At 40.7% G+C, this 25,773-nt stretch overlaps 1 protein-coding gene across 3 annotated transcripts; it reads left to right on the top strand.

Annotated features, from left to right (window-relative positions):
* The first annotated feature begins 3,241 nt into the window (after positions 1-3,241).
* Positions 3,242-20,257, top strand: fgf24 (fibroblast growth factor 24). Of its 3 annotated transcripts, XM_086016064.1 has the most exons (6): positions 3,242-3,459; positions 3,578-3,814; positions 3,952-3,988; positions 11,917-12,094; positions 17,739-17,845; positions 19,235-20,257. In XM_086016064.1, exons 2-6 carry the CDS (start codon positions 3,783-3,785, stop codon positions 19,505-19,507), a joined length of 627 nt encoding a protein of 208 aa, XP_085872190.1. In that variant the 5' UTR covers positions 3,242-3,459; positions 3,578-3,782; the 3' UTR covers positions 19,508-20,257. The 3 variants fall into 3 exon arrangements, with proteins under 3 accessions (XP_085872190.1, XP_085872199.1, XP_085872209.1); XM_086016073.1 differs by having other exon boundaries at positions 3,242-3,814; positions 11,917-12,085; XM_086016083.1 differs by lacking the exons at positions 3,242-3,459; positions 3,578-3,814; positions 3,952-3,988 and adding an exon at positions 8,517-8,896.
* Positions 20,258-25,773: the final 5,516 nt, after the last annotated feature.

Below are 25,773 nucleotides of genomic sequence, written 5' to 3' on the forward strand. Positions count from 1 at the left end.
AGATTAGGCGGTGAATATTTGTACTGCCAGTGTCAAGAAATTGATGTTATCTTGCTTCTCCAAATCTGTTTCTGTCATCGTTGAAGCTCCCTCAACTCAAATTTATTTACAGAGCTGTTTAAAAACAACCACAGGTGCAAACAAAGTGCTGTACATGAAATAAAAATCTTACATATAAAAACAAAGACAGTTTAAACGGGACATTAATAACAAAAACAGTAAACACTATAACACACTAAAACGATGCGGAGTCAAAAGACGAAGAATGAAAATGTACAACGTCCCTGTTTTTTCCACCTCCATCAGTCAATCAATCAATCAAGATCTCAACTGCGTCTTTTTTTACTTTGCGTCATCATCTATCATCTACGAAGGTTAATTGAAAAAACTAACCATCCTCTTTGGACAAAGTGAGGTGTAGAATTACAGATGTCAGTTTTCAAATGTAGGGAGTAAAACGTACAAATCATGACTCAAGTACATATAGCTAAAAAAAAAATTGACTTGCTGTTCAATGGCATCCCAGGTTAAACAAAACCTTTAGCTAGCTGTATTGTTTTTCTCCACTCTTGTGGGCTAATCTCAGCGGGGTAACCTTATCCCAACTCTTGAGTGCCTCGCCCCCCCCTTTCCCCTTCCTCCTCATCTTCTTCCTCTAGTTCCCAGACCCTGTCAACCATTTCTCCCCATTCTTAAGAGTGCACCAGCAACTAACCGGACCGGGGAGTGTTTTATCGTACAATTTGGATCAAAGTGGGCTGCACATGCTAATAGCGCCCACCGATGACTTTGGCTGTCTGATGTGGGAAATATCACACATTTCTATTCTGAACGCGATCCATACCAGGACGCTAGTCCATCTCCAATTTGTTGGGTATCAACAATTGCTCCCCATTGGAAAAAACACAAATCATCATTTACAAGGGCAATTATTTAGTAGTTTGGTTTAGTTATTTCTCGGGGATCGTGTAGAGTAGCCTTAAAGCTAGTTTCCATCTAGAGTCCACGTGACATGTAAGAAAATAAAATAAAGACAAGTGTAGGAAGATTAAGAGATGACTGCAAACACTGGACTTAAAAAGCAAGAAAAAAAATTATATGACAAATACATAATTTAAGCATTTAGGCCCCCCCCCCCCTACAACAGGAAAATATACTCACATTAAAAAAACTAAACATTAGTCTTGGAGCTGACATAAAAAAGTCTGCACACCCCTGTTCAAGAGCAAAGTGTTTGTGGTATATATATTTTAAAAAGTCAAAAGCCTACTAGAAAAACAGAACTTTATCAGGGGTTAATCAGAGGAAGCAAGATAAATCATTTCTAAACTTTTTTTTTTTTTTTTTTTTTAACATTAATGTGTTCCATTACCTGTACAACTGAGTTGATTTTGAATTTCATCTTTTTGAGAAAGGAAGTAAAAACCAAACAATGTGTTTGCAAAAGTGTGCACACCCTCATAACTGGGGATGTGGCCGCGTTCCGAATCAACCAATCACATTCAAAGTCATGAGAGAATTGTAAGTGAATGAATTTGCCTTGATTTGTGGCCTGAAGTTCAAATCCATCATTGCTGTTCTTCCAGTATGAATACTCCCTTTGTGCTATTTGTACGTTACCGTGACTAAAACTACAAACTGTGCATATAGGTGAATGTTACTTGAGACCTTATCTTGATGTATGCTCCCCAAATAATGCAATCATTTTTTTGGTATCATCTAATATTGCCTCATTTGTTTGATCGTAAAAGCATACAAACAGACCCCAAAAGAGTGACTATTGTTTTATACACCTTACCTTGATTTAATGTGCGTTAATCACGAGCTTGACTTGAGATCATCAAATTTGCATATGACAAATGAGTTGCTGTCATAATTGTTTGCATAATTGTAGCCATCTCCCTTGCAGGCATCATCAACTGGTACTGATTGTTATGAATAGTCTAATATATATATATATATATATATATATATATATATATATATTTTTTTTTTTTTTTTTTTTTTTTGTGAGTTTATGCAGGTGCCTCGCTCAGCGTGACTTTCTTGGACTCCTTTGAACCGGCCACATGGGACGTGATGTATGTAATCATTTAGGATGATTTTGAATATGAATGGGGCAGGAATGCCGAGGATCCAGTTTTAATGGCACAATAAAGGCCAACCACAAAGCTTTTTCCTCCTCGTTCTTTTCTTTTTTTTTTTTTTTTTTTTTAATGGCAGCATGGGGATGTGCTGCGGGCTCACTTTCAGCGCTGCCAGCTCTGAAGCGCTTGTAAACACATTCACACCTCTCTTTCATTTAAATGTCGGGTAAGTTATAGCACGTTATTGAAATAAAGAGGCTGGGTGGGGAGGCGGGCTGCATTTGAATGCTGTCTGGCCAAGTTGCGCGCCAATCCACAAAGCGGCGAGCTTCTCGAAAGCACAAATAACAAGCAGACGAGAGGACAGTTCAGTTTCTGTCAGGCGGGGGAGCGGCGCAATCGCGACTAACGTATGTCACCGGAATATTGCGCAAAGGGATAGTAACGCTCACGAGGGAAACAGCGGTACTCTGTCGATAAGAAAATGCTTTTAAATGGCACACATGGACATATGTTTAAAACGAAAGTAAAACTGGACATAAACAAAATCTAGTTCCTTTATTTAAAAAACACTTTTATATACATATTACAAAGAGAACACGCCAAATATGTTTATTTAAAATCTACGTATCAAAAAGTAATAACATACACTTAACTATGCACAGTTACATATTTACTAAATAAAACACATTTTGTATTTTTTTTTTCATATTTCCTGTTAAAATATAACTAAAAACATCTATCAAATGAATCTGTTTAAATGACCAATTTTTATTATAAAATGCGCATTTTACTGACCATACATCGATTTTATATTACATATAAAACTTTAAACATATACACTGTAGCACCCATTTAGAATGTTCCCTTTTAATGACTGGATTTGTTCACAATTTCACAAAACTCAACACAAACGCATGATGTTGAATGTTTAAAAAAAAAAATCTCACTTTTTAAATTGGTGATGACATTAAAATGAATCCCTGCACTGGCATTGGGGGGGAAAAAATGAAAACGAGACTCGCCACCGAGAGGGGTGGCGATGAAGGGTTGCGGCGGGGGTAGGGGGGTGGGGGGGGTTCTTGTGCGCGAGGGGAAGCCCGTGCATGCTGATGGTCCGTGGGATTACCCTATCAGGTGCAAACCGCTGACATGTTTCCACCCACCATCGAGCAAAAAGCCTCACAGTGGCCCAACGTGCAGCCGCAGACGCGCAGCGCAGCCCGCTGACAAACGCCTTTGGATTTCTTCTTCATTACCAGAATCTTTATTATTCACAGTCAGGTGGAAGGACGATTTTTCAACATACAACACTTGCAGATTTTCCAAAAAGACAATGGCCCGTGCAAGGTGTAGAACTGCCCCTCTTCAGGTACACTTTGGGAACTTGTGATATATATTTTTTTTTCTTCTTCTTCTCGGAGAGGATATCATTCGGAGAGTGGGATTTTGTTGCTTTTGATTAATAATCTGGATAAATCGTCGACAAGGAAGCGCCTCATGTTGCCTCGGGTGAGCGTGTTACTGCCGGACTCCACCGCTGCGAGAAGCGTCTCCTCGCTGGAGCCGTGTGCGTAAAAGGCGCACGGGGGGCCGCATCGGAGTTCCAGGAAGGCGGCGGCGGTGGTGGCGGTGCGCCCCTCCACCCATCCCCGCCTTCTTTCCTCTGTCGGACGAGTGGAAGCAGGTGTCAAGATGTCGCCGCTGCCTTCCAGGTTCTTTTACCTGTAAGTACCCCCCGCCCCCCGCCTTCCCCAACACCTCCACCTAAAAAACAATCCGCATTCTTTCCAATAGAAGTCGCTAAAAACGCCTCCATCTCGTGGAATTGCATTCACTTGTCTTTCTGTGTGTTTCCTCTCAGGTGTTTACATTTCCTGGTCCTCTACTTTCAGCTACAGGTACGTGCACCTTTCATTTGCTGTTGCAGCGGTGCACCAAGCACCACCATCATAACCATACAGTAGTAAAAAAAAAAAAGGGGGGGGGGGATGTCAGTTGACAAAAAACGTGGTCTTAAATGATTCAATTTAATGCTAAAAGATGCTTCCAAGTTACATAGAACTGAGCTGCACTTAACTAATGGATTAAAAAATGTAGAGGCCTCTGTAACATTATTTACAGTTAGAAAAATAACACTGCAGCCAAATATAAGGGGCCTGGGGGGGGTCATGTAGGTAAAAAATGACTAAATACTAATGTATTGGACATAAATAGGACTTCTACCTAAATAAATTGGTGTTAAAATAGTTCTAAGATTCAATGCGAACGTATTATAAGTCAAAGGTAAAGAAATGATTTTTTTTCCACAGTTCCACACGTATACTCCTAAATGCCATAGGAATGAAAAAGTTGCCCATTTCCAAGAAAAAGTCAGTATGCTGCAATGACAACTTTTAATTGGCCCAAAGCAGCAGTAAGGTATAGCAAAGAATAATTCCTTTACTGCGATTGTTTTATTGGCATGCCATTCACTTTTTTTTTTGAGAAACAATGCCATCATTTATTGCAAATGATTTTGCAGACTCTAATTTGAGAAGCACTGCATCTGTTTGCCCTAAAAGCGGGGTTTCCCAAACTGAGGATGGGGAGCCAAATTGGGTCCTAACCTACCCTAAAATTAACAGTATGTCATGCAGGGCCATAATAATGATGAGAACTATACCAATAGTAACAAGATACAGGGATTGCATCATAATATATTGGTGAAAAAAACCATCCCTTGATACTGTATATCACAATAACTACAATATGCAATTAAAAAAAAAAGTGATTCAAACAGTATCGTGGAACAGGGATTGCGCAAAAATCGATCATCAGCATATGATAAGCCACATTATCAAGACATTTTTTACACTGATTGCCACAGCATCACGATATAGTAGAGCAATTGTGTAAAAATCTATTTATATTATAAGAAAAAACGTAAAGCAACTCATCTCACAGTATTTTATAAAAGATACTGACGGTATCACGATACATCTACTGCATCGTAATCACTGTATCTTGGAAGAAAATCATTTACTATACATCCTGATGTATGGGGAAAATTCATATAAATGAAAAATAATTGGTATGCCCCATTGTGAACAGAGATTCAAAACATGTTTAAAAAAAAGGCAAAGTTGTGAAAATATCGACATATGAAAACGAACATTTTTATATGTACAGTAGATATACCAATATTTGAAAAATGTAAAAGAACAAAATATTCTTTTAATTATTTGGATGTAGAATTTAAAAAGAAATTAAGTGACAAAATATTTTTAAAATGTATTTTTTGTTAGGTACTTTTAATTATATGTATACATAAAATATTTTTTTAATGTAATATGTCCTACTTTTTGTTAGTTTCATCTTTTAAATATGTTTATGTACAACATTTAAATAATTTATTTTAGATTTTATGGCTAAATATGCAGCGGGTCTCTTTGGTCCATTTTGAAAGTTTAAATATTTAAAACAAGAAATATTTAAAAAACAAACAAAAAAAAAAAAACTCCACATTTTAAAAAGTTGTTTCCCAAAAATATTTTTTACATGTAAAACCAAAATGTCCTATTTTCGTTAGTTTCTTAAAAAAAAAAAAAAAAAAAAAGGATTGTTGATTTTATGAAAAACATGCAGCAGATCACATGGCCCCTCTCATTTTCATCTTGAAATTATTTTTGAAAATTAATATTTATTTTCTCACTTATAATGCAGTCGGTCAAATTGGCCCATATAGAATTAAAATATGTCCAACTAAAAATATGTTTAAACAATGTCCGATTTTTAAAAATGTATTTCTTCTTTTAAACATATTTTTATTATAAAATGACTAAAACATTTATAACCAAACAAGCAGCAGGTCACATTGACCCATGGACATTTTTGGCATAGCAAAGAAAAAAAACAAAACAAAACAGGAGGTTAAAAAATGAATAAAGAATAATGCAGCTTCACCTTTGACCCCACTGTCGTACATACATGTGGATGTTATGACCCTGTATGATGATAATAATGATGATGTCGAGTACATTTGGACGACCACGGCACCCACAAGGATGACCACAGACTCAATTACGAGTGGACATAAAATGAGCACTCGTTGAAGTTGAACCCGCTTGCAAATCTCGTTTAAGGCGTGTGACAATTAAAAGTGTGTCATGGCTTGTATGTGCACTTCAATTAGCAGTGTGCCTTGTGTTTTTACAGATACTCCAAACTGGGGGGGGGGGGTTAACAGCTCCTCTTTGAACAGATGCTTTGCTTTTTTTTTTACCAAGGGGAGTTGCTTGTTTTCCTTTTTTTTTTTTCTCTCTGTTTTACGAGCGGCGTCTCACTTTGAACCCTAAGCACTAGCAGGCGTCTGCGCACCTAATGACTCGCTCGGTCAGCGTCGAGAGAACGCCAGTGTACTACAACGCTTTTATTTGACCCCCCCACACACACACACACACACGGTGGTGGGCATCTCCCACGCCGAGTTATGATCTGTGACGTTCAAACAAACAAGCCAGAACATGCTATGTTTTAATGTAAACCTGCATTTATTGTAACATGCATCATCATGTGAGCGGCATGGTGGATTTTGTGGTTCGCATGTCTGTCTTGCAGTCGAGAGGTTCTGGGTTCGAATCTCACTCTGGACTCCGGCTTCCTCCTGGAGACCGCAACAGAGTAATATTCGTCACTATTAGTTAGCGTTGATACGTTGATAGCGTCCCGCTTAGCATGCACACTCGCAGCTCTTGTTACTGTACATTTTGGCTTTGATGATCGTGTGGTCGTCACTTGAAAATAATAGATCTTCTCCTAGCCTAGCCGCCAAATCAAAGAAACTCAAATGTGAAGGTGGTATTACGTAAATGAGCCCATTTGGCAACATTCTGAACGTCTCGCTCACAGGCACGTTTTCAGAAAAAAAGGCAGATCCGTTTTTTTTTTTGTAGGAGCGGCAATATGGCCCTAAAATATAATCCCCAATTTTTTTCTCCAAAATCAGGATTTGAATTTTAATCATTTTTCCCTCCTTAAAAAAAAAAACACCACCCACTTGTGTTGACCAAAATTGACGTCGCAGCTTCACTGCGTCACTTCCACTATACGTGGAACGTCACAACCTGGAAAACAGGTTAGCGTACTCCCTCTGACATGATGGTTTGCTACAATTTTGTCCAAACCATTTAAAACATGCAGAGGGTTTGATAATACAAGCCCTTTGAGACGTTCTTGTGATTAAGGCCTATATAATTGAATTTGACTTCATTTGATGCAAACTCTTCCCATATTTCTGGATGAATTTAGTTGCGTTCCACCAAATTGGCCAAGATGCGTAGTGAGCCTTGTGCTAGTACGAAAATCAGGAGCGATACGTCCCATGACGCAGGTGCACCATCTACGAAAATACAGTCCTCTATGCTCAATGGCCACTGTGTCACCAGCAGGTCACGATATACATACTGGAAGAGTCACAGAAAGGCATCAAAGTGAATCGGGCACAAGTTATAATTTTGCCGTGGTAGTACGTCACGTGCCCGTGACCCCGCGCGCACGCCGGTGTCAAAGCGTTAACGTGGAGATGGATGCGACCAATCACTTCCACCTTTTGAAGTCGCCGGAGTATCATCTTTCAAGTGGTCTTTGAAGACCGAGAGTGGGGGGGGGGGGGGCTCAGTCGCGCTGATAAAAAGCGTCGCCGCTCAGCCGTGTTAGCCGCTTTTGCCTTTCCCGTGACAAGAAGTGCAACTTTGCACCAAAACACACCTTTGTGTTTGTTTGGAGATGGCGAGATGGGAGATAAATCCCTCAGCAGGCTGCTTTTTTCCCCCTCTTTTTTTAACCTTTAAACTTCACTTTAAGAGGGTTGATGAGAGATGATGCTGATCTTTGTCTTTGCTAAAGAGACTCTTTGGATGTGTTTAATACGCTTTATGCCAGTGGTTCTCAAACTGGGGGCCGAGAGCTGAAGATTGAGACGCCACGAAATATTTTGCATTAAATTATGTTGTATCATGTTTTTTTTTCCTGATTTTACTACTTCTATTTTTATAAGAGAATACTTTTTTGTCAGACACTAAAGTTGTATTTGTCCAATTCACTTGTTAAAATTATTACATTATTTCCTTTTGTAAACTTTTATTTTAATATTATAATATTACGACTTTATCTTGGGAAAAAAAAGACTACTTTCTCGGAGGATTACAACTTTTTAGTCCAACAAAGTACATTTTGTATACACTATTTCTTAAAAAAAAGTGTTTTTTTTTTCAAAAAATAGGAATTTATTTATATTAATACAGAAATAAACACCTATTTTTCAAGAACAAAAGGCATATTTTTCAAGAATTTATTCCCTTTTTCCCCAAGTTGTGGTTTTGAAATTCATTTTTTAATATCTCTTTAGGCTAGTAAAACAAAAAAAATACAGAAAATTCTACAATCAAGAAGAGTCAAGTTGCCAGGATTCAACAATTGCAGATTACCATAAACCGGATGATTATTACCGAAGAATTATTTTATTTTTCTATCAGTCTTATTGGTGTTTTTATTGATACCTTGACAGTAAGTTAAAAATAACTGAGGCGATTATGCTATTATTATCTATTATTAAGAATATAATTTTCTTCCCTTGTTATGAAACTTCTATCTGGCGTCATCTATCTGATTGCGCTCAAATGCAGTCATTTTGTGTGAACTCTGTGTGAGGCTAACCTTTTAGCACCAACGTAAACCAGTAGCCCCGTTCACACTTCCTGTTGGGAATTTTCCACCTATTTCCCATGTCACTGTTCTGTATAAACAGCGCCAAGTTACCGCTGCACCTGGTGAGTTTCTAATCTTTGGTGGATTCTGTCGAAGTTGCTTGTTTTTTCCTTGATCCACGTTTCAGGGATCAACTTGTCAACTTGTGATGGCAAATGGGGGGTTGGGGGGGGGGGATTGTGTCACAGCGTTTTTTTGTTAAACCTGTTGACTCACCGTGACATGTTTGCTTTAGCAATGCCGAGTGGCCCCCCCAAAAAATGGCGACAGGTTCTGAATCTTGACATTTGGGAAGCACGCCCATCCATAATGTTACATTTGGCCTGCGGGAATATGTCGGCGTCTCTCGCCACTGACTTTTACGCACGAGCCGGCAAAGCGGGATTTTGCTGTGACGTTGTGCGCTTTCAAGCAGAGACATGACATCTTGCGATCACATCATTCGTACCACAGTCTGTTTTGATGACTAAAATAGTCGGACAGTGACAATTGCTTTCAACACAAAGGCAGTGTGAAACGGGCTATTGGCTTCCCAGTAGCCTCTTTTCCACACAGAGATCCTGCAAAATTGCTGCATTAGAGTGCAATCACATAATTAGGTGATGGTATGATGGTGGTATGATGTATAAAATAATTGTCTGACAGTGATAATTGCTTTCGACACAACCGAGTGTGAAACTTCAGGCTAATGTCCCGGCATCCCTGAATACCCTAACGCGCAGACTGTAAGTGTGAAAGTAGAAAAAAGATCTAATTCGTGTGGATCTTCATAATAAATAAATCAGTTTACGTGACATGCATCACCAATACTTTATTCTGTCACTTAACTGTGAAAACATCCATTTCCAATTTTGTCCCCAAAATGTATAAAAACAATTTACAGAAAAACAAACAAACAAGCATGTCGTTTTGTTTGGTACTTCGTCAATGGTTTGTTTCAGCTAGAAACAGTTTTTAGTAAGAAATGTACAGTATGTATTGGGTTGTGTTTTCAAATGTTTACATTTTTGTCTTTCATCGTCAGCAATCCAAAATGACATCACACTTTCCAAGATTGAGTGTCTTAAGCGTTTTTTAGCGGAGCGTTTTTTAACTCACCATTAACTTATTTGTTTTTACTCCGCCATTTCCGAGTATAAGGACTTAACCACGATTTGTTTGTATTAGAGTTCGTCTTTTCGGTACATTTAAATGACAACATTGCTTGAAAAAGAAGTTTCACACCTGCATTTACATGGGTCTGCTAAAACACCGTAATGTGCACGCCAGGCCTGTAGTTGGTGGTGTCATTGAGCAAAAAAATGAAAATGTGTTTCCAAAGCTCTGCTAACATTGTGAACTGATGAACAAAAAATGATAGCTAACTAATGATAGTAAGTGAAAAAATACCTTTCTAGGCTAAGCAGCATCATCATATCAGATCGTCTTAAATGAAGCCATCAGAATATCTCATCATTAATGCGCCCTGGTTTGCGTTCCTCCACGTCGCTGTTTTTTCCGCTTTATAAGTCCACAATATCTCAAATAATCCAAATTTCAATTATGGACGACTTCACTTCTGTTTTACGTCTTTTTACATCATCTCACTCATATACAGAGCTTTAACAAAGTAAGGAGTAAAAAGTACAAATATCCATTTTTAAACATACGGATTAGAAAAGAAAGTCATCAGAAAAGTACTTATTCAAGTAAAGAAACAGAAAGATTACCGGAAAAATCGACAAAGTCACCATTTTCACAGCTTGTCGTTTTCAGCACCTCTTGAGTGTCTTCCGCTACATTTTTTTCCCCCCATTCCGACTTTTAAGAATTTGTTCTAATGCGGCTGCCATCTTTCCCATGGCTTTTCGCTGGATGTCATCAGTTGTCCCGGGTTAGAACAACAAAGAGCTCGGGGTATGTAATGCGTATGTAATTAGCCACCTGAGAGCCGCCACGTAAAGAGCCATTACTGTGCAATTACCGCCGGCATACAGCTGTGGAAACCAGGTCCCGCCGCAGATTCCAGGGCTTCCGAAAGTATACGTTTCCCCACGCGCTCACGCTTCTGACGGCACTGCCCCTGCGAAATAAGTCGGCAATTTCCTCGTTTTTATGCGGGGTCTCGGTGGCTCATAAACGTCAGACAGGTGAAGCCCTCAGAGGCGGCTTTGGGAATTTTGATGAAAATGTGTTTTCCGTGCACGATGCCTCGAATGCAAATACTTTTGTAATTGACAGTGAAAGCTCATCTTACTTTTATACTTAAGTTCATTTCAGCTTCTGTATGTTTTGACTTTGGTAAGCTGTACTTTATTTTATTTTTTTTAAATTTATAACTTCCAGTAATAGTGTGAGTACTTTTGCCACTGCTGCTATCTTCCGCTAATTTATGGAGCCTGCTCGGCCCCGCAGGCAGATATTTGTTTAATGATAGTGCGACTTCAGGTGTATAATTGCTAGTGGTGGAGAAATGCAGGTAAATCAACATGACTCCAGGCGCAGCATGAGGCTGCACCTGTTGCTCTAGTTTTTTTTGTTTTGTTTTTTTCCCCAAAAAAATTTAATCAACACATCCAGTAGTTAGCAGCTTGTAAAAAGCCGAAAGCACTAAAATCCCTTACGGGCCTCCTTTTTTCTGGCTTCCATTCTAGACCGTTAATCATGTTTATTGATTAATTGGAGTTTATTGCTCAGGACATTATTTTCATGATATTTTAGAAAAATTTGGGGAGAGGAAAATAAATTTTGGGGGGTGAACAAATATGCACTACTTCCATTAACAACATGGCTGTGATCAGACCTTTCTGATCCCTCTCGGTATCATTTTTCAATGAAGCAACTACAAACTTAAATTCCCACAAACAAAAAGAAAACATTCGTTTCAATGTAATATTTTCCTAATGACAAAAAACGAAAAACCTTTTTTTTTTTTATCTTTGTGTAAGTCACTGCTAAGTATAGAAAACATATATTCAATGAAGGTGCAAAAATCTATTAAAATTATACATCGGATTTTTGTAAAAAAAAACCCACAAAAAACAAAAACGTTATTTTAAGGCCATAGCGTGTATCCCTAAATCCTTCCTCGTCACCGCTTCAGGAGTCGCAGCAGAGCTCCGCCGACTTCCGTTTCTACATCGAGAACCACACGAGGAACCCGGACGACCTGAGCCGCAAGCAGGTTCGCATCTACCAGCTGTACAGCAGGACCACGGGCAAGCACGTGCAGATCCTCGGGAAGAAGGTCAACGCCAATGGAGATGATGGGGGCAAGTATGGTATGGGAGAATTCCTGTGCATCTCACTCGTCACACGTCACACTATACGGTGTATATATACATATATATATATATATATATATATATATATATATATATATATATATATATATATATATATATATATATATATATATATATATATACATATATATATATATATATATATATATATATATATATATATATATATATATATATTAGGGCTGTCAGTTTAGCGCGTTATTCTCGGCGTTAATCCAACCCCCCTTTGACGGCGTCAATTTTTTTTATCGCATGATTAAGTTTTCCATAGCAACCGGCGGCTGCTTTGAGTAGGCTGCTGGTCACCACGATCTATACATGTATATTAAAAAGAAAAGCTTTAGAGTCCAGGAGGCATTACATCTGCTTCAAAATATTGACAATGAGGATGAATTGCTCAGATGACACATGCACGGCTGAGTCGGCCTGCCCCGCGGTGATAGTCGTGACGTACGTTGTTGGAAGTGTAATCCTCATAAATTGTTCTTCCTTATCTTCGGAGGCCGTGGTATTGCGGGTTACAATATAGGTTTGACTTTATGTATTTCTTCTGGCGTCTTCCTTGCTAAAGAGAACCGACACGGCAGGACAGTGTTTTGTTTCGTCTCAGACGTGAACAGCAGCGCTCTAATTCACATCTATCTCTCTCTCTCGTAGTTCCTTCACACAGGAAATGCGCCGTACCAAACCAAATCAAAGAGGAATAAATTACTTAAGCGCAATATACATAAATAAATATATACCGGTACTCACAAAACAATATTGCATAATTTTAGAAAAATAATAAATACAAAATAATATGTATGTAACAGCACAACAACACGCAACGCCAGAGCCGCATGGGACAATCTCAGCGGTACACCAACTGTTTCTCATTCATTTATCTGACACAATTTACATCAAAATATACCCACAATAGAATTTTAATTAACAAAATACCTTTATTAGACACTCGAGCAGCGAGTAATAATCTTTTTAGTCGTTCTGTTGCATAATTGTGTGTGTGCCCATGCTTGTGTGTGTGTGTTTGAAAGGGCTGAGGGACTGTTTGCAAGCCGAAGTCAACCCAAACATTTTTTTTCCAAAATATGTTCTATGCAGGCCCCCTAGTTAAAATAAGACATTCTGATTAATATTTTGTTTGTGGAATATGAGTTAAATTGTATAATCCATCCATTTGTCATCTCAGGGGTCGGCCTTTTTATCACTTCTGTCGCCTGAAAATGACATCACAGATGCCCCGAGGGCTCAAATAACGACCAATCGTGGCTCATTTTCAGAAAACAGGTGAGCTCTGATCGTTACCTGAGCCCTGAGCAACTGTGATATCATTTTCAGTCGAAAGACGTGACAAAATGGTAGCTAACAAACATACCATAGCTAGCCTAACTAGCCAGCTAAGAAAACTAACATGCTAAAATAGATAAGACAAATAGATTGATACTATGAGAAAAGTACTCATTCTAAACTAAGACAAGTAGCTAGCTATGACAGATCAATACCAAAACTAGCTTGCTGAACTTGATATGCTAAATAGCTAGCCAAGAGCTGAGTGAACTAGTCTGCTGAAACAGATTATCATCATCCACAGCAGAGGAGTGGAATAATATTATTCAGCCAGGTAGGAATGAGGTGGAAGGTCAGCTAGCAAATATGGTTCCTTGCACGCTAAAATGGTTAGCAGCTCACAACAGCTGACTCTGGGAAATTGCCGCGTTTAAAAAATGTTTCCTCGCTGCTTGTTGGAGCTTGAGTGGAAGCAGATCCTGTTTTGTTTTTTTTCCTCCCTGCGAGGAAGCCTTGCCAGTTGCGCGTCCCCCCCTCCCCCTTCCCCTCTCCCGTCTGCCCGTTCAGCTGCAGTACCTGGCACCTGCCAACTCCCGGCACTTACACCGCCCTTCGGTCGCCAAGAAGACGCACGCTGCGCTCTCCTTATCGCAAATTTGTTATTTTTAGGAAGCCGTGCCCCTCCGCAGTACTCCGTCACACAGGTCGCAGTGCGGGGCTTTTAAAGAGATAAAATCCACAATCTGGAACATTATGCTCCATTTTTGACGGTTGGGGTCAAAAAATGTCCGTGGTGTGGCCCGGCAGCACATCGCTCATACGGCTACGCTACGCTCACATTCATCAATAGGTTCATTACGTCTATTACGTGTAAAATGGGCATCTTAATGGAATCATGTTTGAGGAAGAGGCCATTTGTAGGCTAACTATAATTAGTTTAGAATTTGGACTTCTTGTTTTAGAACAGATTCTCTTTTTTTAAATATCGCATGACTGTATACTGTAAGGTGGTTGCTTTACAAATATGTCTTGATAAAAAATTGTCATGCTACACAAATATGTACGTTATACAGAGGTGTTTTAACTCCGCAGTCTCCACAGCAGCCCATTTTCTTTCTGCCCTAAATCTCCTAGATATTTTTTTCTCCTTTCCAAGAGGTAAATACAGGAGATCCATGTGCTCTTCCTCTGTTGTTGTTGTTTGTTAGTAAGTCTCCACTTGGCTAGGGCGACGTTTTTTCGCTGCCCTCAGTCTCCTATCAGATAAAATTTGTCTTCTGACTGAGAAGAAAATACAGCAGACCTCTTTCTACATTGTTGTCGTTTGTTAGTATGTAGTTCTCAGTTTGGTTGAAGTGTTTTTTTTTTTTTTTTACTGCCCTTAGTGTCCTTTTGGATAAAATTAGACTCAAAATTAGTCTTGCAGAGAAAAATATACAGCAGACCCTCAATCTTCCGAATTGTCGTCGTTTGTTAGGATGTGTCATTTTCAGCTTGGTTGGAGTGCTCCTTAGTCTGCCCTTAGTCTCATTTGGATAAAAAATGATCTTCCTATTGAGGCGTAAATACAGGAGACCCCTCGCTTTCCTCCACTGCTGTCGACTGATAGTGGGTCTTGTTCTCCACTTGTCTGCAGTGGTCCATTTTTTGTTGCTGCCCTTAGTCTCCCATCAGATAAAATGCGTCTTCTTACAAGAAGTAAATATAGAAGACTCTTGATCTCCTCCATTGCTGTTCCTGTTTGCGTGTCTCATTCTCCACTTTGCTGTGGCGCTCCCTTTTCTTACCGCCCTCAGTCTCCTATTGGAAATTAATTTGGCTCCTTACTGAGAAGCACCTACAGGAGACCCTCGTTGCCCCTTTTTTCCCCATTTCAGACGGTGTCTCAGGGTTTTTTTCTTTTTCTTTTTTGTTACACAGCGTCAATAAAAGCACCGCATGCCCTCCTTTTGTCAACCTAATGCCACTTACTATGACAGCATTGATTTGCCACCAGATTACGCTTAATTAGCGCGGCTCAGCGGACGGCGACTCAAGAGGATCCCGTTAAGTTTGGCCAAAGCTTCACTTAACGTCTTCTTTGTTTCTGAACACACACAGACAGGGAGAGAGGGACTTTTGGGATAAAAAGATACAAAGTTGAGGCCTACTAGAGCGCAAGTGATCGTTTCTTCATGTCAGTCTGCTGTTAGTAATTTTTTGTTGGTGGGAGAAATTTTTCCAACGATCCCCCACAGAACCTTAACACCAATTTAACATAACCAACATGACCTGATGTCACAGGAATCCAAAAGTAGCCTATTTTTAAGAAGAAGAAAAAAAAGCTGTGTTACAGTAACAAATCAGATATTTGTAGTCCTCCATGAAAACTGACAGATTTTTTTCCTTTGGTGTGTGTTGAATCAAAATAAAACATTTACACGTTTAACATTACAGCCCAAACCATTAACTAAATCATGAATCATTTATGTTTGTGCATTTTATACACTGTTAATTTGAAATAATGTCCTGTTTTTTAATAAAAGGGTTGGAAATTATTTATTCATCAATAATTTCATAAAAATGCATCGATTATTAAAATCAATGTTAGTTGCAGCCCTCATGTTTGATTCACTGGTGCATATTTGTCTGTACTTCTTGAAATGATACCAGATTATTTTTAGAGCCCCAGGCTTGGGCTCTAAAGAATCCTGACGGCATAAAAACCCAGCAATCCAAACTTCCAGCGGCTTAAGGCTCATTTCTTCCTCCTGCTTGTCCCCGTGTAGTTTAAGGCTAGCAGGGGGGTGAAGACAGGGGGAGCCCATCCCCGTCCCCGGGGTCTATTCTGTCCTGAATGGCCGCCCTGTGTGTTAAACAAATGGATCATCTTAACTTTTTGATTGAGTGAGCACAGACTAAAGGCAGACTTGAAACCTAATCCGGCGGGGGAAGGCGGGGTTGGGTAGGGGGGGCACATAACCACTGCGCAAATGTTTGGCGGCCCTGCTTGGAGGGCCCCCGCCACAGACAAAGGGCCACCTTGCGGGGGTTAACGGGGCAACGGTGTGTGTGTGTGTGTGTGTGTGTGTTGTTGGGGGGCAAAAAATAAAAAGAGCCACCGGCCTGGGATGCGTCCTGGGAGTGGATTACCGCTGTGTCAACTTCAAAACGCTGTTGGTTTTTAGCATGCGTCTTAACTTGAAGTGTTGATTTGCTAGAAAACACAACTGTAAATCCCACTTTGACACTTAGCATGTTCGATTTGCACAAAATTGATGACAGAAAAATATATACGCAGTTGATATACTACAAACGTGCGGAATATATTTTTTCTGATAATAAATAGAAATAGTACATTTGATTTGTATAGCTTATCTAGTTACTCAGACACTTCCTAACCAATGAAAATGTTTTTTTTTTTAATAAAATAGATTTGCGGAAAAGGCAATATTATTTGTAGGTGGAAAAAAAAAATCTAATTTTAATTTATTTCCCCCTCTTTTTCAAATAATAGCTATACTGAGGGTTTTTTTTTTAATTGGTTAAGTTGCATACCCATTCATTTCAAGTATGGGCAGTACAAAAATGTAATGATAAAATTATGTGTACATCATACTGAGGTATTATGCTCCGCAGTCTCCACTTGATCTTGCCTGTTTTCTTGATGCCCTTAGTTTCCTTCTGGATAAAGGCTGTCTCTTGCCAAGAAGTAAATGTAGCAAAGCCTCATTCTCCTACTTTGTCTGTTGTTAGACACGTCTGGTTCCCCACTTTGTAGCATTTGCTATTTTCTTGCTGCCCTTTATCTCCTTTGGATGAAATCCTCCTCCTTCCTGAGCCGTAAATACAGGAGACCCTTGTTTTCCTCCACTGTTGTTTGCTAGTGCGTCTCGTTCTCCACTTGGCGTTGGTCCTCCGGTTTCTTACTGCCCTTAGTCTCCTTTCAGATCAAATTCAGATCAAATTTATCTCCGTCCAGAGAATATAGCAGACCCTCGCCCTCCTACTTTGTTGTCGGTTCTTAAACATGTCTTGTTCTCCACTTGGCTGTGGTGACCCAATTACTTGGAGCCCTTAGTCTCCTGTTGGATCATATGCCCCTCCTTACTGAGTAGTAATTAAAGGAGGCCGTTGTTCTCCTCCGATGTTGATGTTAGGTAAGCATGTCTTCTTCTCCACTTGGCCCCATTTTCTCGCGGCCCTTAATCTCCTCTTGGATAAAATTTAAAACTGAGTGTTATTTTCATTGTAAAGGCAGAATTTGCACATCTGTGTGGTATTTTTGTCAAAATGTGCAACTCGCTTTCATTGGGTGGCCTTAACGTGTTTTTTCGTCTCTGTGTTCTTTCAGCTCTTCTGGTGGTGGAGACGGAAACCTTCGGCAGCCACATCCGAATCAAAGGAAAAGAGAGCCAACACTACATCTGCATGAACGAGAAGGGCAAAATAGTCGGAAGGGTGAGTTGGCCTGTGAATTCTGTCAAATCAAAACGAACATTTCCAGGGGAGGACTCTTAATTCCGGCTAGCCCGGATTCCTCCCTCCTCTCCTGCCCCCCTTCAAAACAAAACCCCTTTGATAACTCTGGGCCCGTTCCTCCATTACGTAACTGGATCGCTCAATTAGCCGCCGCAATGGCCACAATGCGCCCGCACGGCTAATGGTCACTTAGGACCAATGCAATTATGTCACCTGCTCATGCCAGGTGGTCTCTCTGGGGTGGGTGAGGGGGGGCGGCGGGGGATTCTGCGTGCGGAAAAGACAGTAGCGGCACACCGTTATTCATTTCTCATCCAAATCATCCATCAAAAGCTGTTACAGCCCTTGAAGGATCGACTGAGTTTTTGCTTGGTTTTAATGACAATGGAAATCGAAAGTAAATTGCAACACACATTCTGTTAACACGATTATGTAGTGCGTTTTCTTGCTGCCCTTAGTCTCCTTTCAGATAAAATGCCTCTCCTTCCAGAAAAGTGAATAGAAGAGAACTTCACTGTTCTCTATTATCGTTTGCTAGCATTTCTCATTCTCCACTTGGCTGAAGCACTCAGTTTTTTCGCTGCCCTTAGCCTCCATTCGGATAAAAATTGACTACTTCCAGAGAAGTAAATAGAAGGAGACCGTAGTTTTCCTTCAGTAATTTTGTATTACACTGCATTTTCCTCCAGTTGGCTGCATCCCAGTTTTTGCTGCCCCTTATCTCCTTCCAGATAAAATGCCTCCTTCCAGAGATGTAAATACAAATAGACTATAGTTGTTGTTATTTGTTACCATGCTTTGTTTATGACTTGGCTACAGCTCTGTTTTTCACTGCCCTTAGTCGTTTTCCACATAAAATTTGTTTCCTGCCGGAGAAGTAAATAAATAAATAAAAAATCTCTTTCTTTTTGGTGTTGTTTGTTCCTGTATCCTATTCTCCACTTGGCTGCTGTGCTCCGTTTCTTCACTGCCCTTCGTCTCCTTTTGGATATACAGCAAGTGCAGACTCTTGTTGTTTTGCCTTATCTCTGGACACAGCGCAGTATTACCCTCTGCAGTCACCACTTTGCCACAATGCCCAATTTTTTTGCTGCCCATAGTCTCTTATTGGATAAGAGCTACTTAGCTTAGAGAAGTAAAAGTAGGCCATTTCTGCTCTTATTTTACTCTGGACGCTGCAGTAGTAGTACATATTATATTTTCTTGCAGGAAAAGTATAATAATTCTGAACCGATATGTTTTTGGGGTATGATGAACAAATGCTCACCCGTGACAACCGGAGACCCTTTTTTTATCCCAGTTTGAATCCTTAAACGAAAGTCTTTTTTAATTCATCTAAAAATGTCTTTTTGTCGTTTTTTTTGTCAGCCCGACGGCAGAAAGCAAGAGTGCGTGTTCGTGGAGGAGTTCCTGGAGAACAACTACACGGCGCTGGTGTCGGCCAAGTACAAAGGCTGGTACCTGGGCTTCAACCGCAAGGGCCGGCCCAAGAAGGGCTCACGCACCACCCAGCGGCAGCAGGAGGTCCACTTCATGAAGCGGGACCCCAAAGGCCGCGAGGACCCGCTGGAGGAGTTCCGCTTCACACCCGTCACCAAGCGCATGCGGCGAGCCCGCCGGCTAAAAGCCAGGAGGAACTGATTCATTGACGGGTGGTTTGATGGACGGATGGATTGATTGACAGCACTCAGGAGGGCGGACACTCCACGGACAATCTGGTCTTGAAAGAGCAAATTTTTATTTTTCTACTCGACGCGTCCCGCCGTCTTATTTATAAGTACGGATAAACCACAGGAAGCTTTTGGGGACGGCGTCTTTGTTGACTGTCAAGCCAGTAGGTGAACGCCGTAAAAATCAGCCAAGCGGGATTTATTGGAATCTTGTTTGAGTTATCCCGCCATGACGAGGACACCATACTTTCCACTGGAAGAGGACGCCATGGAGACGGGAGGAAGAAGGCGGGACGCCGCCATCGGAATGACTGTGTTGCTTTGAGTGCAATATTTCACACAGCATTCTGTTTATTTTTTTATTGTATTTTTTTTTAACTCAATTCCACGTCTTCCGCCTTCGTCGCAGACACACTACTGGACTTGCCGGAAAAAAAAAACTCCTGAGGTTTTAGTTGTTTTTGGTGATGAAGACTTCTTCTACCTCCTGGTTTCTTGTTTTCCGAATCATCAGCGAACTCTTCATCTAGCGATGTCTACTGGGACGCTTCTTTAGTAACTTTGCCACCTTCTCTCTCCAGTAATGTGTACTCACCTGTCTACTGGCAACCTTACTAACAACGTGACACACACATTTATGATCTTCTTTTTCTAAATGTAAGCAAAAAATAATTTTATGACTATTATTAAGATATTTATTGCCTCCCCTTTGTAAATAAAATGTGCTAAGTTTTATTTGGCCTCTGTTAATAAAATGAGGACTATATTTTAAATCAGTGATGTTGATGTTTTTATTGCAAGATGGGGGTCCTCGGATTATATTTGGGTGAATTCCCTAGTAGCAGTTTGAGCTCCGAATTCGGTCAGAGTGGCTTCTTCATATCAAAATATCTGACTTCCTGTTCAATTCCAGATATGGGTCTTTGAGACTTTTTTGCGCGCCCTCTCATGATAGACATGCCCAGCAAATTTTGTGTTGATCGGTGAAACTGGTTTCAGGGGCTTATTTAAAAAAAAAATAAATAAAAATTTACCAGGGGGTGCTACCGAATGAATTTTGAGAGGTTGTCATGGGAATCCCAATAATATGCACATTTTCACCAAGATCCACCAGCTTGCAAACATTGTTGAGTTTTCGGGCATGCTGAGGCCCCCAAAAAGGTAATGATGGCCTTTGCACTACCTGGTACTCATGCCCACAGTCTCCTCCAGGATAAAATATGTAAACGTTTTCTTGCTGCCCGCAGTCTCCTTTTGGTATCCGAGAGGGGTGTCTCCTTCAAGAAGTAAACACAGGCCCCTTTTGCCGTGCCTTCACTCTGAACGCTGCTGTATTATACTCCATAGTCTCCAATTTTCTGCAGCGCTCTATTATGTTGCTGCCCACAGTCTTTTGATGGATAAAATGTTTCTCCATTGCTGAGAGAATTCTATATAGGACAATTTAGCTGTGTCTTAGCGCTTGATGCTGTATTACAGTCTTCAGTATCCAGTTTTTGAGCTGCCCGCAGTCTCCACTGGAATAAAATTTGGAAATGTAGGAGACCCTAGTTCTCCTCTCTTATTGGTGCTCAAACAGCAATATGACAACATTGCTCAAATATTTCGAGATCATACCGACGAATGGAAAAAGCGCAGAATCGCTTCGTTAACCTTTAAACGCTGTTAAAAATGTTGTTGTAAACACACAAACGGCATGGACATTTTTCAATGTTTTATGAAAGGTACTGCAGGAATGCACAGCGGCATGCTTTCCCGAACGCTGTTTACAGGAACCGTCAGACTGAATAATGATGGCACGGTGAGGCAGAAGCAGGAAGAAAAAAAAAAAAAAATACTTTGGGTTTGAATTCCCAGAGCTGCTTCCTTCCATTCGGACCCCCCCGGAGACCCCCCACCTCACCCCGTCCCGCTTACCTTCGCGGGTACGTGTGGTCGACTTATAACGGCGGATGATTCACCGCGAACATGATAGATTAGCGCTTGTCTCAGATGGCGGAGTTAAAGCAGAAAAGACTTTTCGGAATGTTTTATGTTCCCCTCATTGCTTTTTCATCTCTTCCCCCTCGCCCCCCGCCCCCTGCAACTTCTGTGAGCTACTAAACCACTGTTTCCCAGTAGTGGGCGGTGAGTTTCGGACTTGGGCCTTCAAAGGGTATTTAAGGGACCTACTCCACCTCATAATAACACAATCATGTCAGAAAATAATGTGGACAAACACTATCGAACTATGTGAGGCATTAAAGAAGGGAGAAATCAATTTTGCATATTTGAGGATGAATACCATTATTAAACACAGTCACCTTTGTGTTCCAATATACATCACCTCCAAACGTCTACACTACAATAAAGAAGTTCACAATCAATAGAAAAACATGAAATAAAACACATGGTATTAACCAGAGATGCTGATGCAGACCTCCTTTCTTTTCCTGTCCCGATGCATGCTGCTCAGAAAATGCCCAAAAAATCCATTTCTGGGTTGAAGCAAGCCAGCCAGCGACAGTGTTGGTTGAACTGGCCTCATGAAGTCCAGTTTTTCTTGAAAAATGCGTCTTGAAAAGGATTTTTTAGTCATGTCCGACATCGTGTTACCCTGTAAATCGATCTTTGGCGCTTTTACAAGCTCAAGCTAAATAGCATTTGTTGTCTGTACTCACTTTCCAAAATTGAGCTTTATCCTGAAATGTAATTAAAATACTTTAAAAATGATATAATTTGTACATTATTTGTGTTCCTCCTTATCACAACTATGCTTTAAGTTTTATTTATAAAAAGGAAAAAAAAAAAGTATAAATTCACACTTATGTCACTGGGTTTTTATTTGTTTATCACATTACCCACTTATAAAATTTGGAATATTGCACAAGCCTCGTGGTCCACAGGAAGCTAAATCATTCAGATCTTCTGCAGGCCCTGGCAAGGTCAAAAGTAAGTTCACTCGTTTATTTTTCTATATATTCGCCGATATTTAATCTTGTTTATTTTTTTAAATGTTATTTTCTTTTTTTTATGAAATTAGTTTTTTGCTTGATTCTATCCTGTTACTTTGAGTCCTATTACTCAAAGGAGGAGTTTTCAGTATGACAAAAACAAAAAAAAACTAAGTCGCCAAAGATGAGCCAATACACATATTGAGTAGTTAGACATGTTTAGTCTCAGATTTAGAATTGAAAAAAGAGAAATTTAAATTTGGTTTGAGAGAATTACAACAAGCAAACGGCACCGATTTGGTGGGATTACCATATTGATTTTAGGAATATTTTGTCAAAAACATGACTTGTTATTCAGGCACTATTTTAAATGGTGGAAATGCATAAAGTACGAAACAAAAAAAAAACAGGAAGGGCTGTTGGGCTAGTTGAAATTTTAGGCTGAAACAAAAATACAATAATACCTATACAGGTGAACCTAATTTGATCAAGAGGCGAATATCACAAACTTTTTGTGCGTTGTGTACAGTATGTCTCCCTTTGAGTCAGTTTGACATGAAGTTAAGAGCAACTCCCCAAAAGAACCCTGAAGGAAACGCCTCCGATGCTTTTTCTGTTTCCCATCGGCATACCTCAGAGTTACCCAAGTGTGTCAAAAAGTGCATATTGACATTTAAACCAATAAGGGGGAGACGCCGTTTTTTTCCTTCTTTTTTTGTGTGCAAAAACCTCCCGCCAGGCTTTTCTCTGGCTCCACCTTTGATCAGTGGGCCCAATCACTTCCAAATGAAACATAGAATGGACCCCTCTCTCTCTCTCTGTCTCTCTTTCAAGCTTTAAATGCAGCCTCGCTTGCCAACTGGTTGATATTCTATTATTAGGGCGCACACAATGGATACAGTATGAGGCGCGGACGCGACGAGTGAGAAAAAGGCGGTCGCCGCCACACACTTAACAATTAGCTGTGCCAACAGAAATGTTTTCACGTTTAACAAGATTTGTCTCTGCGAGAGTTTTAGCGGAGGTGAGCGAAAAAAAAAAAAAAAAAAAAAAAAAAAGCCGAGCTGACACGTTCCAAAGCAAACAAAGCTCGGTTACGACTTTTCACGACTCGTCATTTACTGTCAAAACAGGAGCGTGGCCACTCATGCCTTCGTGTGACCAGTTGCTCCTTTTTAATGTATTTTCCTTTTTTTCTTTTTTTTACCGCCGTGGCATCGTCACGGAGGAGACAGTGTGTGATTGTAGGAGTGTTTTTATAGGATTACCAATGTGCTTACTGGACGTACTCGGTAGCACGGGTGGAAAACACAGACCAATGCGGTGGATTTTGGAATAACAGCTATAGTGTAAACCACAATGTCACTCGGTTCAAACGCACGCACGTTGGGTTCATCTAAAACCAAATTGTCCGTTGGTGTGAGTGCGAAATCATTTAATCATTTTTTAAATGATAAAAAGATGGCCCTTTTTTTTTTTTTTTTTTTTTTTCAAATGTATTGTGCATAAAGCTACATGGTGGGCTCGAGGTTAGCATGTCTGCCTCACAGTCAAAAGGTTCTGGGACTGAATCTCGGTCTTCCTCAGAGATGGGAAATCCAGGTCCAGAAAGTGAAAACCCTGCCACGGTTTGTCTTGAGCCACAGGTGCTTCTACTCAACCGGCAGGTAAACAACCTCTATTGATTAGAAACACCTGTGGCTCAAGAAAAACTGTGGCAGGGTTTTTACATTTCTGGACCTGAATTTCTCATCTCTGGTCTTCCTGTGTGGAGTTCGCGTGTTGTGGAGCCAATGCAGAAAACGGCTTCCGTTACCATGAAGACCAAGGATGGATTTAGGGCGTTGTGACTAGGCAAGCGGCTACTTAAACGCTAGTGGCATATAAAAATTGCAACCTACGCACATTTCTAGCAATTCATTTGAGTGTAGCAGTTGGACCGGGTTGGTAAACAAAACAGCAGCACCGATCTCAATGAAAGTATGGAGTCTTATCGCATGTTGTAAGCAAGTTCCCTGCAAAGTATGAAAAGTCCCTGTAAAGTGAAAATCCTACACCGCGGGAAAGAGCGTTCATATCAACCCTGCCAAATTTGAACGATTCAAGAAATTGTGAAAAATGAACCTGCTCTCTGCACTAACACCCCCTCCCCACCTTTCTCAAAGTGACGTGCATGCACCCATGGTCGACAACGAGGCACTCTACGGCATCCACACCAATGCCAAACCCCGGCTTACACTGTCTGTCAAGTCTGAGTTCTTTTATTCTGCCCCTTTTATTCCCCCTTCTGGCGCTTCCGCCTTTCTCACCATGACATGCACGCACTTATGGCCGACAATGAGGCGCTCTAAAGCGGGTTACAAGCATACTATCCAAAGGAAAGAGGAATTTTCGGGGTGTAGGCAACACCCGCGCTTTAGAACCACTGATGCCGATGAAGGCGCTTACGTTTTTATATAGTGGTGGGAGGGTGACTCATGACAGACAAAGCGTACGTCACTCAACTCAACTGTTTAATGGTATATCTCCACAAATGAGTACTACAGAACAGAAGTGATCAGTCCTCACGTTTTCAGCAATTATCTTCAAACGCATATATTTCGAGAACATATCTCCAAATTCACTTCAACGTGAACGTCTTTAACAGCGATTGGCATCCCACAAGCACAGGGAGAACACGTGAACTTTCAAAGCCCGACCCTCAGGACGCGCTAGCCACTTGCCCACCGTGCTGCCCGTCATTTCCAATCGCAGAATATTATTCAAACACGATTTCACCATCCTGATATTCGCACGAGTGGAAAAACAAACACAAGTTGAGAATGCGTCCTCCATTGAATCATGTGGCCGGCGTCCATTGGTGGGAAAGTGCTGATTAATTGTGTCATAGCCCTGTGAGAAAGTACGCCCAGCGCGAAGCACTAATTACGGGCCCGGGGCAGAGGGGGAGGATTGGGGGGCTTGGCCGAGAGAAAAGAGGGGGGGCGAAAAACTCCACCGAGAACAAAGGCTCATGTCATATCTCAAGACAATGAGAGGCCAAAGAATGGCAGCAAAGGAGAAGTTAATGAGCTGTGTCACCTGGCATCTGACTGAGGACGCTCTTGTTCACATCGACCAGTGTCAACTCAAGATAACAAACACTTCCAATAGCTGTTGTTGTTGTTGCTGCTATTGATGCTGGTGGTGCGTTGAAGGCAGGGGTGTCAAACTTGTTTTCATGGCGCGCCACGTCGTACTCAGGGTTGCCCTCGGGGTGCCGCTCGGGACGGTCAAGGCTCATATTGGTGACGGTGTAATCGGC

The sequence above is a fragment of the Filicampus tigris genome, chromosome 2, assembly GCF_054856515.1.
Source record: "Filicampus tigris isolate MCC_2025a chromosome 2, RoL_Ftig_1.0, whole genome shotgun sequence".
Classification (NCBI taxonomy): Eukaryota; Metazoa; Chordata; class Actinopteri; order Syngnathiformes; family Syngnathidae; genus Filicampus; species Filicampus tigris.